The following is a 14,718-nucleotide window of genomic DNA, read 5'->3' as shown; positions in this document are numbered from 1 at the left end:
GAGTAACTCCACACATTTTAAGTTTGTTGGATGAAGAAACCAAGAGTCTCCGTTATTTACAGACTTTAGATCCTCTTTTCCATTATAAAAACAAGTCCTGCATGAACTCTCATTCCTGACACATGTGAACTTCCACTAATGTGAAGTTTTTTTTTTCCCTTTATTGAGCTCAAAATTTCCAAAACCAAATTAGGCCAAAGTGGTTGTACATGTGCTTGCGTGCACATATGTGGGCCATTGTACTGAAGACATCCTAAGAAAATAATACAGTAATCTTTAATTTTTGGTCCATGCCGGGACCAGTTTAATTTGAAATACTTGCATGCCACATATGCAATTTATAAGTAATCTCCGACTGTCTATGTATCTTCAATCACACTCTGCAAGAGTCTGAAAGTCTTTTGTCCAATGATTTCCTCCATGTGAACAAAATATTCAATAAGAATCCACATTAGCTATATGTTTATAGTAGCCATGATCTGCTACAAATATTTCATACCTTAATTCAATGGCTTGTTATCCAATCGGATGCTTTTAAGCTCATTTATGATCCGATTGATCCGACGCATTTCTCGCCAATGTCCCACTAAGATCTCGAGTGGGCCCACATAGGTCCCACAGAAGTTGGGACCATAATGAGTTTAAGAGAAATTGGATTATAATGACATGAAGAAATAAAAAAAGCCTTTCTATACATAATACATGATATAATTCCTTCAAATAAGCAAGCATTTCCTATGTAATAGATTATACAACATGATTATCTTAAAAACAAAGCAAAAAGATGATTCGATGACCACTCCGACATGACGTGGGGGATCAAGCACCCATTGATCTGGATCATCCATCATGATGGCCACCAGTACAAAAGCCTAGATTGATTCAATGATATGAACCAAGCAAATTCACACCTACAATGCCCATTAATTAGATGGCCAATAAAATTTCGGGAAAACCATATTGCGATGACTATCCAAATCAATGGTAATGGTACGTGCCTTTCTGCCTTTCAACCAGCGACGAATCATCTGATCAAATCCTGTTCTTGGGTACTGGGCCACCCAAGAGATGGCCTCCAAATCTATAGAGTACCTTCATCACCAACCTCATGTTGAAGAAGGTTATCAAATCCTAAGTGCACAAAAGAAAATTAAAAACAAAAACCACCCTTTCCTTTGTCTCTACCAATAAAGTAGAAATCCAAACCCCAAACCCTAAACCCCATACCACATGCTTGTTATCATGTCTAAGTAGGAATGTTATTAGAATTGGATCCTAGCAGGCTGTGACTTAGTCATCCTATTCTCACCATAAGGTTCGTCGTTGTCGATCCTCCTGTTGTTTCGGAAGGCAACGCATCCAATGACATAGACTATCACCAAAAGGACTAGTACTATGATATTCAGCACTGCCACCTTCCTCCAGCTCTTCTTGAGGCTTGCCAATACACCTGCCTTGCATGAGTCACAACCATAGCACAGCTGACTCTGGTCATTGCTCCAACGGGCACAGTCGGCGTCGGTAACCATCACCTGTGCTCCAGATGGGTCCCACACCGTCTCATTCACATAAGTGTACCCACAGGCCGTTGGTGGCTTGCAGCAACCCGACTGTCACCCAGACGAATAAATAAATAAATAAAAATTCAGTTAGTCACTTTTCGCTAGGCAGACAATGAGGAATGCTGACTATGGTTTGAGAACTTTGTTTGAGTGGGATGTGACTCCATTTGATTCCAATTCTTTTATTGAAGAACCAAGAGATGATTTAACAGCCTCCTATGAATTTATTATTTTAAAATATTATTATTAAAACCTTTTATTTTATTAAATAAAAAATTATTGTTTGTCTTAATTTTTCTGTATTTATTTTTTCAAAAATTTCCTAATGTTTCGAGAAAAGGAGGCAACTCAACCGGACTCGGCTGTCTCCCCCCAACTTGTCCAATACAACTTCACTTGGACTAGATGTATTGGTCTGGATCTCCGGGTCTCAAACGAGCAACTACCTGAACCAATGAGGCTTGTGCTGCAATTACTCCCATTTTCTATTACTTATTTTCAATTTATAATAATTAAATATTGAGTCAGGCTGAGTCTTCGAGTCAACCTGGCCGGGCTGAACATCGAGTCAGGTTGAGCCTTCGAGTTAACCTGGCCTGGCTGAACATCGAGTCAGGTTGAGTCTTCGAGTCAACCTGGCCCGGCTGAACATTGACTCAGGTTGAGTCAACCTGGCCCAGCCTAACATTGAGCCTAGTCGAGTTGAGTTTTCGGGGTTTTTTTGGGTTTTTCCCTCTCTCACACAACACCAAAACAGGGGTTGTACCATGTTTAGGTTGCATTCACTGCTTTGATTTTTCCTCTCTCTCTACTGGAAATACACCCAAAAAAAAAAAACTACACTAAATAGAGTATGGTAGGGTCATATTTCTATGGTACACATGGGAAGGCGACTGATCATTGGGGACTGTCCTATGGATGGAAAATGGTTTAAAATGATCCTAGCCATTGATGAGTGACCTGTTGGTTGCTGGACCGAGATCCTTGCAACACCAGTTGTACACAACACTTAGCACTTACAACTGAGCTCCATCCTGTTGTGTATTAGAGTTTGGGGCAAAAACACAGCCCCATGTACAACTCAGGTGGGCCACATCACCAGGGAAAACCGGAGAGAGGATGCCAACCATAGGTTTTTTGTGGGGTGCATATTTTATCCAACCCCATTTATCAGTGTGCCTCACCATGGTAAATAGATACTCACCAAACTCCGCCTCCTACAAAAATCAGTTCTCTGATTTTGCATTTGTTGAGGGTCAAATATTGCATATTAGACCCCAATTATTATCTGATTTTACGAACATGATACTGTTTAACGTCCTATTTTAATCGTGTTTATGTTGCAAGGTGAATTTAGGAGCTTGGACTGAAAATGGGTACTAAAGGCATGAATTTGATGCTCACAAATCACCAAGGCAAAGGACGGATCTTAGGAGACCGAGATCGAAGAATTTACATGCAAAAGATTCGAGAAAATCAAGCAATTGAAGTCCAAGAGGCCTGAAAATCGTCTAAAAGTTGAAAAAGGGGGTCTTTACCCCAACCATGAAGCCAAATCAGATCGTGGGACGATCTTCTGGCCGAGAACTCCACCCAAACGCAGCTCATTTTGCATTTTCCTGTGCAAGGTGGTGCGTAAGAAGCTTTCTAGGAGCTTCTGCACCAACTCTAGTAGCCTCTCCACCGCCCCTTGTTGCCTATAAAAGGAAAGCAGAGAGAGAGAGAGCTTGAAAATCAATGCTTGGAGCCGTGGACGTGAGAAGAAAAGGAGCGGGAAGACGCGTAGGACGGCCAACCTTAGAGTTTTTCTTTCTCCCTTCTCCTTCATTATTCTCTTTGATGTTTTTAAGAGTTTTTAGACTGATCATGCCTATGATCGGCTAAACCTCTTATCTAGGGCAAAGAAGTGAAGCTTGTAGCGTGATAGGCTGTTTATGGCTTTAATTCATGTTTACATTGAACTATCTTTGATTTTGGTTTGATTATGAGGAATATTTATAGTTTTTAATAGTTTATTGTGACTTAAATTACAATTGATCTGCGATAGCTTCGGGTATGTTCTTTGCATTACAGGGATTGTGAGCGCAAGAGCCCTGTTGTTCACCATCGTCTCATGGGCATGGTTGGATGATGGAATCCTTCCTAACGTTCATAACTCCCTTAGATTGGATGTGGATTGGTTAAGTTTTGTTGTTTGCTTTGTCTCATAGGCATGGTTTTGTGATGGAATCAATTCTAATTCTCATACCTCTCATTTCTTGAGAACTGGATCAAAGGAAGTTCAGATTTGATTTTTAATGCTATATCTTCCAACTGGATGAAGATGGGACTCTAAATCCAGCTATGTTCGTGAATCAAGCATAGATCTCCTTGATCTCTACAAGTGGATCCTTGGAATCCCTAGTTTCCCACCTTTGAATTTTACAAGTTTTAGTTATTTTATTCACCATTATTCTCTTAAGTTCCCCTAGTTTAGATTAGATTACATCTTCTAGTTCTAGTTCTAGGTACTTTCAGAATACGTACAAGGTTTAGTCCCTGTGGATTCGACCTCGGTCTTACCAAGATTATTACTACATCGCAACCCTATACTTGGGGTGGTGAACAACATCGTTCTATGTTGTGTGGTCCACCTTAGTTTTGGATGAAGATGATGCTTGGAACTTTCAAATGAATGGTAAAAATAAAATTAAAAAAGGTTGCCTAATGGACAGTATGAATGAACATGCAAATTAGGGTGGGGACCATAATACTTAGGTGTTTTACGCACTTTCTACTACCGGATCACCGAGTAAGGTTCGGACCATGAAGTCAGCTCGGATAGAAACTTAAGTCTCGGCAGAGGCAGTGCTCGTGCCATGATCAGGTAGTGCTCGCGACACGATCGGCGCGATCTTAGGATAATTGCCAATTACCGCGCACGTAGCCCTCGCGCAGTGGCTATGACCACGCCTAGATTATCGAGCACGTCCTAAGTGACCCTCAGGTATAAAAACAACACATTTCTACAGGAACAGGTACGCAATATCTCGCACCCTCTCTACTCTACATTACTTAGACCTAGATTCTTTAGCCTGACTTAAGCATCGGAGGGTCTCCTGCTTGAGCTAGGGTCTCCTTTGCTTACCCTTCTATGCTAGGCCAGGGTTTGTTCTGAGCAATCGGAGCTCGATGAAGGGTGGTCCAGATTCTTGCAAACTATGTGATCCGAAAGATTCATGAGGGAATCTACAGAAATAATTCCGGTAGCTGAGCCCTGGCTCAGAAGATACTTCGCCAAGGGTACTTCTGGTCGACCATTCGGGAAGACTCCAAGAGTTTTGTCCAAAGGTGCAACAAGTGCCAAAGATTCGCTGTTGTGTCGAGGCAACCTACGGAAGAGCGGACCCCTATGAGTGGGCTATGGCCGTTCGCTCAATGGGAGATCGATATCATTGGACCTCTGCCCCCCGGAAAGGGGGCAAGTCGAATTTGCAATTGTGGCAGTCAACTACTTCATCAAGTGGGCCGAGGCCGAACCGGTGACGAAGATTACAGAGCAGAAGGTGACTAACTTCGTTTGGAAGAATATCATCTGTTGGTTCGAAGTCCCGCATACTATTATCTCCGACAACGGGAAGCAATTCGATAACAACAAATTCAGAGGCATGTGCAGGGGGCTCGGTATCTCGAATGCGTATTCCTCACCTCATCACCCATAGTCTAATGGGCAGGTGGAAGCCGTGAACAAGGTCATCAAACATCACCTCAAGACGAAGTTGAAAAAAACTAAAGGCAACTGGGCGGACGAGCTCCCGTTCGTTCTCTGGGCTTACAGGACCACAGCCCAGTCATCCAAAGGGAAAACCCCCTTCTCATTGTCTTACGGCTCGGAGGCGATCGTTCCAGTCGAGATCAGCCTCCCCACAACGCGGGTAAGAAATTATCATGAGGGTCAAAATGCCTAGCAGATTGTGACAAATCTCGACCTAAGTGAATAAGCAAGAGATATCGCCAAACTACGAGTCACAGCTCGGCATCAACAAGTGGCTAGATTCTACAACTCCAGAGTCAAGACAAGGTGGTTTCGACAAGGTGATCTAGTACTTCGCTGCGTCTTCAAAAGCACTGCGGGGTCTGGAGTATGGACGCTCAGACCAAACTGGGAAGGGCCCTATCGCATGGTCGGCTCGACGAAGCCTGTGTCCTACCATTTAGAAGATCTGGAAGGGCGTCCGCTACCCCACCCATGGAACGCCGAGCACTTGAAAGTCTACTATCCTTGAAGAAATAAAAGCTATGTACGACTTAGATTGACTAGCCATTTAAGGCTCTCAATAAAAGCATCATCTATTTCCCTTCTACCTGCTCTCTTTGTTCTACTTGATCTTCTATGCGAAGGGTCATCTCTCATGTGCAGAGACGAACTCGGTGAACCGATCCCTTAAAGAAGGGGCTGGCTCATCATTCGACAAAGGTCTACAGAATTGGTCATCTCTCATATGCAAAGATGAACTCGACAAACCGATCTCTTAAAGAAGGGGTCGGCTCGTCATTCAACAAGGGCCTACAGAACTACCAAGGGTCACCTCTCATGTACAGAGTTAAAGCCCTAAGATGAACCAACCCCTTAAAAGAAGAGGTCGGCTCGCCACTCAACATATGCAGCAAACCACAACACAAGCATCCACGAGTAAAGCTTTCAATGAAACAAAAAATATCCAACAATACTGGACTTGTTTATCACAAAAAGATAAAGAAAAGGAAACTTGAGGGGATCAGCCCAAGGTTGGCTCCACGGGAGGCTCGGCTTCAGGGGTCTTCTTAGCGTTGGCTACCACCGGAGGGACTTCCGTCTTTGCGCCTGGAGCTACCGCCAGAGGGACTTTCGTCTCTGTGCCAGGAGAGTCCCCAGCATCTGTCGCCGAGACGTCTAGGTCCAGATCTGGATAAGCATCTCAAACCTCATCTAAGCACACTTTGTGGCTTGCGTTGTAGGCAAAGTCGTAAATCTTCTCTAGCTCGTCATTCCGCTCTTTGGAGGACTTGAACTCCTCCACAGCCGCGGCGACCTCGGATGTGGCCAAGGCCTCCAGCTCGGAGCGTTGTCGGGCAAGAACCTCAGCAGCCTCACGCTTAACCGCTTCGAGCTCAGCTGCCAACTGAGCATTGTCCACCCACGAGCCATTTAAGGCAGACTCAGCCGAGTCTGCGCGGGCCTGCAACTCGTTGATCTCTCCTTGGAGACCCATCTCCTTTAAGTGACTCGCCCCCAGCTGGGCCTTCAGCTGCCTCACCTCCGAAGCCAAGGTATTCAGTTGGGTCTGTAGTTGCTTCACCTTCGACGCCGAGGCCTTCAGGCGTTCCTCAACCTTGGCCTTCTCTTTCTCAAGATTAGCCATCGTCCGCAGCCTTTCTCAAGCGAGGACAAGTGATTGCCGCGCCTGGAAGGACCTAGACAATCAAACCGACAACAAAAAAAAAGGAGAAGAGGATAAATTAATCAAGATTGAAGTCTACCGTGTAACAGTACGATGCGAAGTCATTCAATACCCCATCGAGGGGTCGGTTTAGAGTGCTGACGATGGCGCTCTCATTTGCATGCTTCGTTGCCCAATCATTTAGTAACGCCAAGTGGTGACCTTGCACGAGTGACTCCTGCTCCTGGGAAGGGGCGGGGCTTGCGGGCTGCCTAAGGTCAGGCGCAGTCGAGGCCCGATCCTCGGCCTCGGGCATGGCAGAATTGCTGACCAACGGCTCAATCTTGCAAACCAACTCCGCAGTAGTGAAGTGGAGGTTGGGATTGCGCTCATCAGATGAATGAGGAGAAGGCATTGCGACGACCACGAATTTCCCCCGCATCCCGGGGGGCGATGATGGGCAAGCCGTGGAGGCTGGAGCTATTGCTGTGGAAGCTGGAGCAAGCGCTGGTGCAAGTGTTGATGTTGGCACCTGCACCGCAGTTACCTTGGCCATAAGAGGCTCGGCCGCAACGGCCTCAGGTGTTGAAATCTTCTCCTTGGCCTCAGACTTGGGTACTGGAATCTTCTTTCTGCGAGCCGTTACCTTAACCCGAGTCGCCAACGCTGACGACAAAATATCATTGAACGAGGGGCGTACTGTCCCTCCCCTCTTCCTCTTCGATCCCATGGCTTCAGACATTCCTAATCAACAAGAAGGGTCAGCCTCATCTAATCGGGAAACTCAAGCGCGAGATCTAGTCAAAAGGCTTACCTAGCGCGGCTGGGAAAGGTCTGAATCTACAAAATCCAGACTAAATGGGGTTGTCTAGACTGATCTTGTAGTGTCAGGTGCGGCCTTCCTCATCGAGCAGACGAGCCCTAGCTATCTAGGCTCGGAGGTGGGAAGACAGTTCTGGCGCCCCCTTCGGATAGTGTACAAGCAAGAGCAGAGGCTGTTAGAATAAACAACGAGCGAAAGACAAGGAAATTTACAAATACTCGGTTCACTACCTTGGAGGCTGAACTGGGTGAGTACCCGGACTCGAAGGTGTTCGAGCTCGGATGCCGGAGCCTCCCACTCTCCCGAGGCCCAAAACCATTTTCCCTTCCAATCTTTGTTGGAAGTACGAAGTTTGGCGACAAGGCCTGGAGTGTATGACGCCCTAGCTGAGAGATAGTACCAATATGGCTCAGCCTTGTCGTGCTTTGCCTGGTACATTGCCAAGAACTCGTCCGACAAAAGCTCCTGGTTCTTCGCTTGTCACCAGAAGATGTAGGACGACACCAAGATAAGCCACACATTTGGGACGAGTTGACCCGAAGCGAGCTTTAGCCGCGCCAGCACCTCACGCATGAAGGGGTGAAGCGGAAACTGGAGTCCGCACTGTAGGGCGCAATGGAAGATGGCTATCTCCCCATCGGAAGGGGCTCCCGGTCCGTCCGTGTCAGAAGGAGACCTCATATGCACCGAGTCTGGAATCTGGTACTCGGCTCGGAGGCGAGCCAACTGAGACTCAACAAAGACCGATCCCCACGAAGTTTCAGCTCTGGACCGGCCACCCGAGGGCCCGGCCAACGACCTCCCAGCAAGGTCTGGGGATATCCTTGTTGCCCCCTTAGACTTCGCCCCAGTACTCTTGGGCGGAGGGTAAAGTGGGATGGCCTCGAGAGGACCTTCCGAGCTCCAACGCTCAAAATCTGTAGTCTCGGGCTTCGATCCGTTCAAGACCTCATGGACTTCGTCTGAGTTGCTTGACATTGCGAAATAAAGAAAGAAGCGGTAGAAGACTCACAGCGCTACGGGATTTGCTCCGATTTGCGGGCGATCTACTCTGGTGATGATTTCCCTTTCCGGCAAAAGTATTAGAATGGATTCCTCTTTTTTGGCAGCAGATCTCGATGAGAAGAGTAAGGGACGAGAAGAGTATTCAAATGCGGGGAAAATGAAATGGAAGAGGTGTCAGGATTTTTTATAGCCCGAGTCCGCCGCCCGCCATCATGACGGCCAGTTATAGCCGAAGCTGAAAAGGCTCGGATCCGAGCCCTCCTGTGCACGTGGCGATCCATGATATGAGTAACCAAAGTCATCCCAACCCGTGCGCAGTCAACAGTTAATGCATAGCCGTCTTTACGCATCGTCCCGATCCGTGAGCCGCCAGCGTTCAATGCGCTGACGACCCTTCATATTTCGAGATACACGTGGCACCCACTGATCCACTCGGACGAACCGCCTCGACATCTGCGGCTACGTGGTCGATGCACAATGGTAAGAACGGGAGCGACGGCCAGCCCCATGTGAAACACGGATCCCAAAGACCATAATGGGGACGCTTCTTTTAGTCCAATTGTTACAAGGAAATCGACGGTTCGTCTCCCCAGGCCTCGATTCGCTTTCCATTACTCTCTGAGTCCAAGCTCGGACTTAGAGAGTAGGGGGCTTCCTTCTGTTATGGGGAAATTTGAACCGAGTTTAATCGAGGTTAACTCCAACATCAGTGATAGGGCCCCTGAGCAAACACGTATCTGACCGGAGGCGAATGTCCGATCCAAGGATTCTGGCTGAATGATGACACCGACCCTGGACTCGAGATAAGTCGTGCACTCTACAAGACGGGTCGAACCTCAGAGCTGTGACATCATGCCCGACCCAATTGAGACAACTCAGAACGCGGGAGAGCATTTGTTCGACCATTGTACTACCGAGCCGAGGGTCACTGTCGTGAGCCGAGGACTAGTATTCCGAGCCGAGCTTCTTTACTTGGTACATCAACAGCCCGCTTCCATACATCCGTAGACTCGGAGCACCGAGTAAGGTTCGGACCATGAGGTTGGCTCGGATAGAGACTAAGTCTCGGCAGAGGCAGTGCTCGCGCCATGATCAGGTAGTGTTCGCGACACGATCGGCACGATCTTGGAATAACTGCCAATTACCGCGCACGCATAGCCCTCGTGTAGTGGCTATGACAATGCCTAGATTATCAGGCACGTCCTAAGCGCCCCTCAGGTATTTAAAAAAAAAAGAAAAGAAAAAAGAAGCACATTTCTACAGGAACAGGTACGCAATATCTCACACCCTCTCTACTCTACACTACTTAGACTCAGATTCCTTAGCCTGACTTAGGCATCAGAGGGTCTCCTGCTTGAGCTAGGGTCTCCTTTGCTTACCCTTCTGTGCAGGGCCAGGGTTTGTTCCGAGCGCTCAGAGCTCGGCGGAGGGTGGTAATCCTCTACAACACCTGTTTCGAGCAGTATATATCTACAACTCAAGTAGGCCATATGAAATAATGGAAATGAGATGCCAACCGTAGGTTTATGTTTATGCGTGCGGCCCTTACCATAGGGCCCCACCTTGATGCATTTATGGCTGTACATTGTTCTAGATAATTTTAGAGCATCAGCCCAAAAATAAAGTAGATCCAATTCTAAGGTAGACCATACCATAGTAAATAGTGGTGGTTGACCAGTAATGGGCCACGAAAGTTTTGGATCAAGCTGACATTTGTTTTTTTCCCTTCATCCACATTTTCTTGACCTCAGAAAGAGGTTCAATGGCAAATAAACATTACAGTGGGCCCTAGGAAGTTTTTCATGGTAGGGCATTCAATGACCAGTTTCCCATAGGATGGTCCACCTGAGATGAGGATATTCTACATTTTTAGGCTCATGCTCTCAAATGATCTTGCAAAACAGATGGACAGCATCAAGGTGGGCCCCACAGCAAGGGATGCCAGGGCTGCACCTAATCCACTCCCCCCTCACACATGCTGACGTGGCACACGTGTGTCAGATGTAAGAGAATCAAGTACAGTGTCATTCTTTTTCCTTGTTATTTCCATTCCCATCATGATTCCATACTATCCAGCCATAAGGGCCCACCACAATTGTGACACATGAAAAGAATCTCACCAGACAGAGATGACACCGTCCAGAGAGGGCGACCACATAAAGCAAGCCTGGCACATGAGGAATCATTTGATACACTGCATGCTTAGGACACTTGGTAGTAGAAATGGTACACGTGGCATGCTGACTCAGATTCCACTAGCGCTAGTTTACAATCCGAAATCAGATTTATCTGATTTGCGGACACATTTTCGTTGGAATAAGACCAGTGGATTTATTTTTATTTTTTCATTTTTAACCGTCCAATAAATGTCCACGGTACTCATATAATCAAATAAGTACAATTTTTTTCTCATTAGGTACCCTAATTTGGACATTTTAATTTGAATTAATGGTCTGATGCAGATGCAATTTCAAAATAATTTCTAAAGAGATCTCAGGTCCGACCGGTTGGACCACTCTCTGCGGTCCCACTGGTGACTAACTTTCAACCTATCATTTTCATGTGACATCCAACCCTTCCAATAGGTTGGGCCCACTTAAGGATTATCTTGTGCAAAAAAACAGCCCCATCCACTAATTATGTGGGCTACACCATAAAAATAATATCCAACCGTCGGTATATAACAAAATACGAGTGTGGCCCACCTGATCGGTGGGTGTGGTTGATTTTTATTTTTTTTTCACAAGGTTATCTCGTGCTGAGCCTACCGATTGGGCGAGTTGGATGTCACACGCACATGGGGCGATGAGAACCGTAGAGCCATCTCATTGAATTTACACGTGTCAGGGTGGTGTGCAAATTGTCTGCCGGGGGCCTAGCATGGACGGTGAGAATGTACTTTCATTGAGATCTGCGATTCTAACCATAAACGCAACGCGCTTCCAGATGTGGAATCTGGAACATCACATGGTGCATGTGGGGCCCAAGAGGCGAGCCTTGATAATAATAATAATAATAAAAGAGATTGCTCATTGCTGGAAAGGCTCGCTCTCCTGGACGAGTTTGCCTACTGACGCAGCTCTGTGGGCCACACGATGATGTATGTATGTTTTCCACGCTGTCCATCCATTTTGGTAGATCATTTATGGCATGATTCCAAAAAACGAGAAAGATACAAGCCTCACGTGGAACACGCCACAGAATAACAGTGGTGATTGAATTCCCACCGTTCAAAACTTCTTAGGGCCACAAAAGTTTTGGATCAAGCTGATATTTGTGTTTTACCTTTGAACAGTTCTGTTTGATCCAATCAACAGGTTGGAAGGTAAACAAAACATTACAGTGGGCCCAATGAAGTTTTTAACGGTGGTTGTTTGTTTTCCTGTGGCGTGAGTGGTGTGGCCCATCTGAGATGTGGACCTGCCTCATTTTTGGACTCATGCCCTGAAATTATCTGGAAAAATTGATGAACAGGGCGGATGAAACACATACATCATGGTGGGCCCACAGAGCCACGACCAGTAGCGAGCTCGCTGCTGGCAGCGTCTGTAGGCAATCCGCGTCCGCTCTCCCCTGATCTGCATGCCGCTCCTGCCCCCGTCACGCGATGATCCAGACCGTTCATCGATTCGTTGACTAGGGATCGACAGCGTTCATAACAAGCTGAGTTAGAAACCTGCTTTTCTAGACCTTCTGTTTCTGACTCACTAACTATTGACGATGAGATATTGGAAAAGTGAGATTCCTTTTTTTTACATTGAAAATCCACAGTAAGAGTTACTAGATTAACCGTCTGGATAATCCAAGGATAGAGCAGAATCTTCTAAATCTGAGAACAGACAAGTACAGCGTCTACAAAGTTCTACGTCATGTTTATAAATAAATAAATAAATAATGAAAAAACCCAAAAACTTTCCTCATGAGCTCCAAATTTTAAATAATTATAAAAAGCGTAATGATATGTAATTTGAATGGATCTGATTATTAGTAGTAAAACTTTGGAGTGTTGGATCGGGTCGGGTCCCTGAATCGGATTCGGTAGTAACCCCTCGGTCCTGTGGACCCCACAATGATGTATGTGATTCATCCAGCCATCCAATCCATCCATTTTTCCATATGATTTTAGGGCATCAGCCCAAAACTAAGGCAGACCCAAATCTCAGGTGAACCACATTACAGGAAACAGTGGTGATTGAACTCTAACCGTTAAAAATTTCTTGGGCGCCAAGAAGGGCTTGGATCAAGCCAATATTTATGTTTTCAGGTAAAAAGGCAAACAAACACTGCAGTGGCCACTACGAAGACTTTAACGGTGGACGTTCAATCACCGCTGTTTCCCTTTCATGTGGTCCACCTGAGATTTGGATTGAGCTCATGCCCTAAATTCAGCTTTAAAAAATGAATGAACGGCACGGATAAAACAAATACATCATGGTGGGGCCCACAGCACCAATCAGCACGAAGACCTCGGTACTGGAGGGTTCTTCCCCGATCCCATTCCAACCCGACGCGCCGAACCGGAAGTCCTCTGTACCTGACCCAATACATGTGCTTACTCCAAACCCACCCGAATTTGCACAACCCGAATTGAAATCAGGTTCGTGGTTTTCAAATTTCAACCCCAATCCAACCCGAATTCCGGTTGGGTCCGTCGGGTTCGGATGTGATGATGATTGAGGGCCGATTGAAAAAAAAAAAAAAAATCTGAATGAGAGAGAGAGAGAGAGAGAGAGAGAGAGAGAGAGAGAGGTGAATCATCACCTGAATGGGAGAGAGATGACGGCGATAGAACGTATCAGCTGCCTCAGAGAACCCACCAGCACCAACTCCAAGCTTCCGGCACACCTTAGCATCCCTAATACAAGAACTGATCTTCATCCAATAGCTATCATCTGATACTCGATCCTTAAGCCAACCCGAGTAATCGGATAGTGAGTAATCAAGATAGGCCCGATTAAGTACTGGATGACCCGATCCTTTGGAGGTTACAGAATAAGAGAAGATGATGAGAGCGAAAAGTGCAGCGATGACGAAGAACATAACAAATAGGTATAACCAAAGAAGCCATGTAATCCGATAGCAAGATCCAGCGAAACCCATGAGAGAGACTACCATGATAGTCGCTCCTATAATGATGAGTGGCCATTGAAGGAACTTCATGCAATCTGTTTGAGTTGCTCTGCTGCTTAGCCATATTCCTCCACCCAATATCGGAATCGATAATAGGAATGTTATGAAGTTTATGAATCCAACCAAGTTATTACTCTTTCTCCACATCTTTGATACTCTCTCTTTCTTTTTCTCTCCCTCTTTCTCTTATTTTTATCTCCTCCACTTGTTCTTCTTGTAAGTAATCATGTGGGCTTGGAGTGTAAGATACCTCAAAGCAGGGATTGAATTGTTGGTTCTCAATCCATTCTTAAGTTGTGGTGACTCATCTACCGTCCACGTGTCCACCTGAGTACGTGGACATTTAATATCCAACCCGTACTTAATTTATTAAATATCAAAGATGTCTCGTCGGGCGCGTTTGGCCGGGCGGATCGGAAGGAATTGAATCGTATCAGGGTGGATGGCATCACTTTCGAAGCAATGATGGCTGTCTGATCCTGGGATTGCACGTTCCAATCCCTTCCAATTTCTTAAATTAGATCAGATGGAATTGCGTCGAGTTCGGTGTCAATTTTACTCAATATTAGCAAGTTATGCAAGTGCCACCATGATGTGTGGGCTATATTCACACTGTTCACCTATTTTTCAAGACAGTATGGGCCAAAAAATCAAGTAGATCTAAAGCTCAAGAGGTCCCCTACCATATAAAGCAATATGGATTGAATACCTATAGATGAAAACTTTTTTAGGGCCACATAAGTTTTGGATTTACCTCATTTTTAGGCTTTTGCCATAAAATGAGGTTACAAAACAAATA

The 14,718-nt window shown here is 45.8% G+C and overlaps 2 protein-coding genes across 3 annotated transcripts; both read right to left on the bottom strand.

The window, feature by feature from the left end:
• Positions 1–675: 675 nt before the first annotated feature.
• Positions 676–14,154, bottom strand: LOC131243362 (tetraspanin-3-like). Its single transcript, XM_058242677.1, has 2 exons — positions 13,551–14,154; positions 676–1,610 (listed from the first exon to the last, which is right to left on the bottom strand). The coding sequence occupies exons 1-2, from the start codon at positions 14,064–14,066 to the stop codon at positions 1,263–1,265; spliced, it is 864 nt and encodes a 287-aa protein (XP_058098660.1). The 5' UTR covers positions 14,067–14,154; the 3' UTR covers positions 676–1,262.
• Positions 4,997–8,617, bottom strand: LOC131243363 (uncharacterized). Of its 2 annotated transcripts, XM_058242678.1 has the most exons (3): positions 7,776–8,617; positions 7,062–7,705; positions 4,998–6,985 (listed from the first exon to the last, which is right to left on the bottom strand). In XM_058242678.1, the coding sequence occupies exons 2-3, from the start codon at positions 7,701–7,703 to the stop codon at positions 6,959–6,961; spliced, it is 669 nt and encodes a 222-aa protein (XP_058098661.1). In that variant the 5' UTR covers positions 7,704–7,705; positions 7,776–8,617; the 3' UTR covers positions 4,998–6,958. The 2 variants fall into 2 exon arrangements, with proteins under 2 accessions (XP_058098662.1, XP_058098661.1); XM_058242679.1 differs by having other exon boundaries at positions 4,997–6,985; positions 7,062–8,617.
• Positions 14,155–14,718: the final 564 nt, after the last annotated feature.

Source organism: Magnolia sinica, chromosome 4 (assembly GCF_029962835.1).
Source record: "Magnolia sinica isolate HGM2019 chromosome 4, MsV1, whole genome shotgun sequence".
NCBI classification, from domain to species: domain Eukaryota; kingdom Viridiplantae; phylum Streptophyta; class Magnoliopsida; order Magnoliales; family Magnoliaceae; genus Magnolia; species Magnolia sinica.
This window is presented reverse-complemented; position numbering and strand designations above follow the sequence as displayed.

What these genes read in the sequence shown, in the direction of transcription:
- LOC131243363 (XM_058242678.1), bottom strand. Translation starts at nt 7,703, where the DNA reads ATGTCTGAAGCCATGGGATCGAAGAGGAAGAGGGGAGGGACAGTACGC. An exon ending in TCGCATCGTACTGTTACACG is followed by an intron (nt 6,986 to 7,061) that starts GTAGACTTCAAT and finishes AGGTCCTTCCAG; the next exon opens with GCGCGGCAATCACTTGTCCT.
- LOC131243362 (XM_058242677.1), bottom strand. Translation starts at nt 14,066, where the DNA reads ATGTGGAGAAAGAGTAATAACTTGGTTGGATTCATAAACTTCATAACA. An exon ending in GTCATCTCTCTCCCATTCAG is followed by an intron (nt 1,611 to 13,550) that starts GTGATGATTCAC and finishes TCTGGGTGACAG; the next exon opens with TCGGGTTGCTGCAAGCCACC.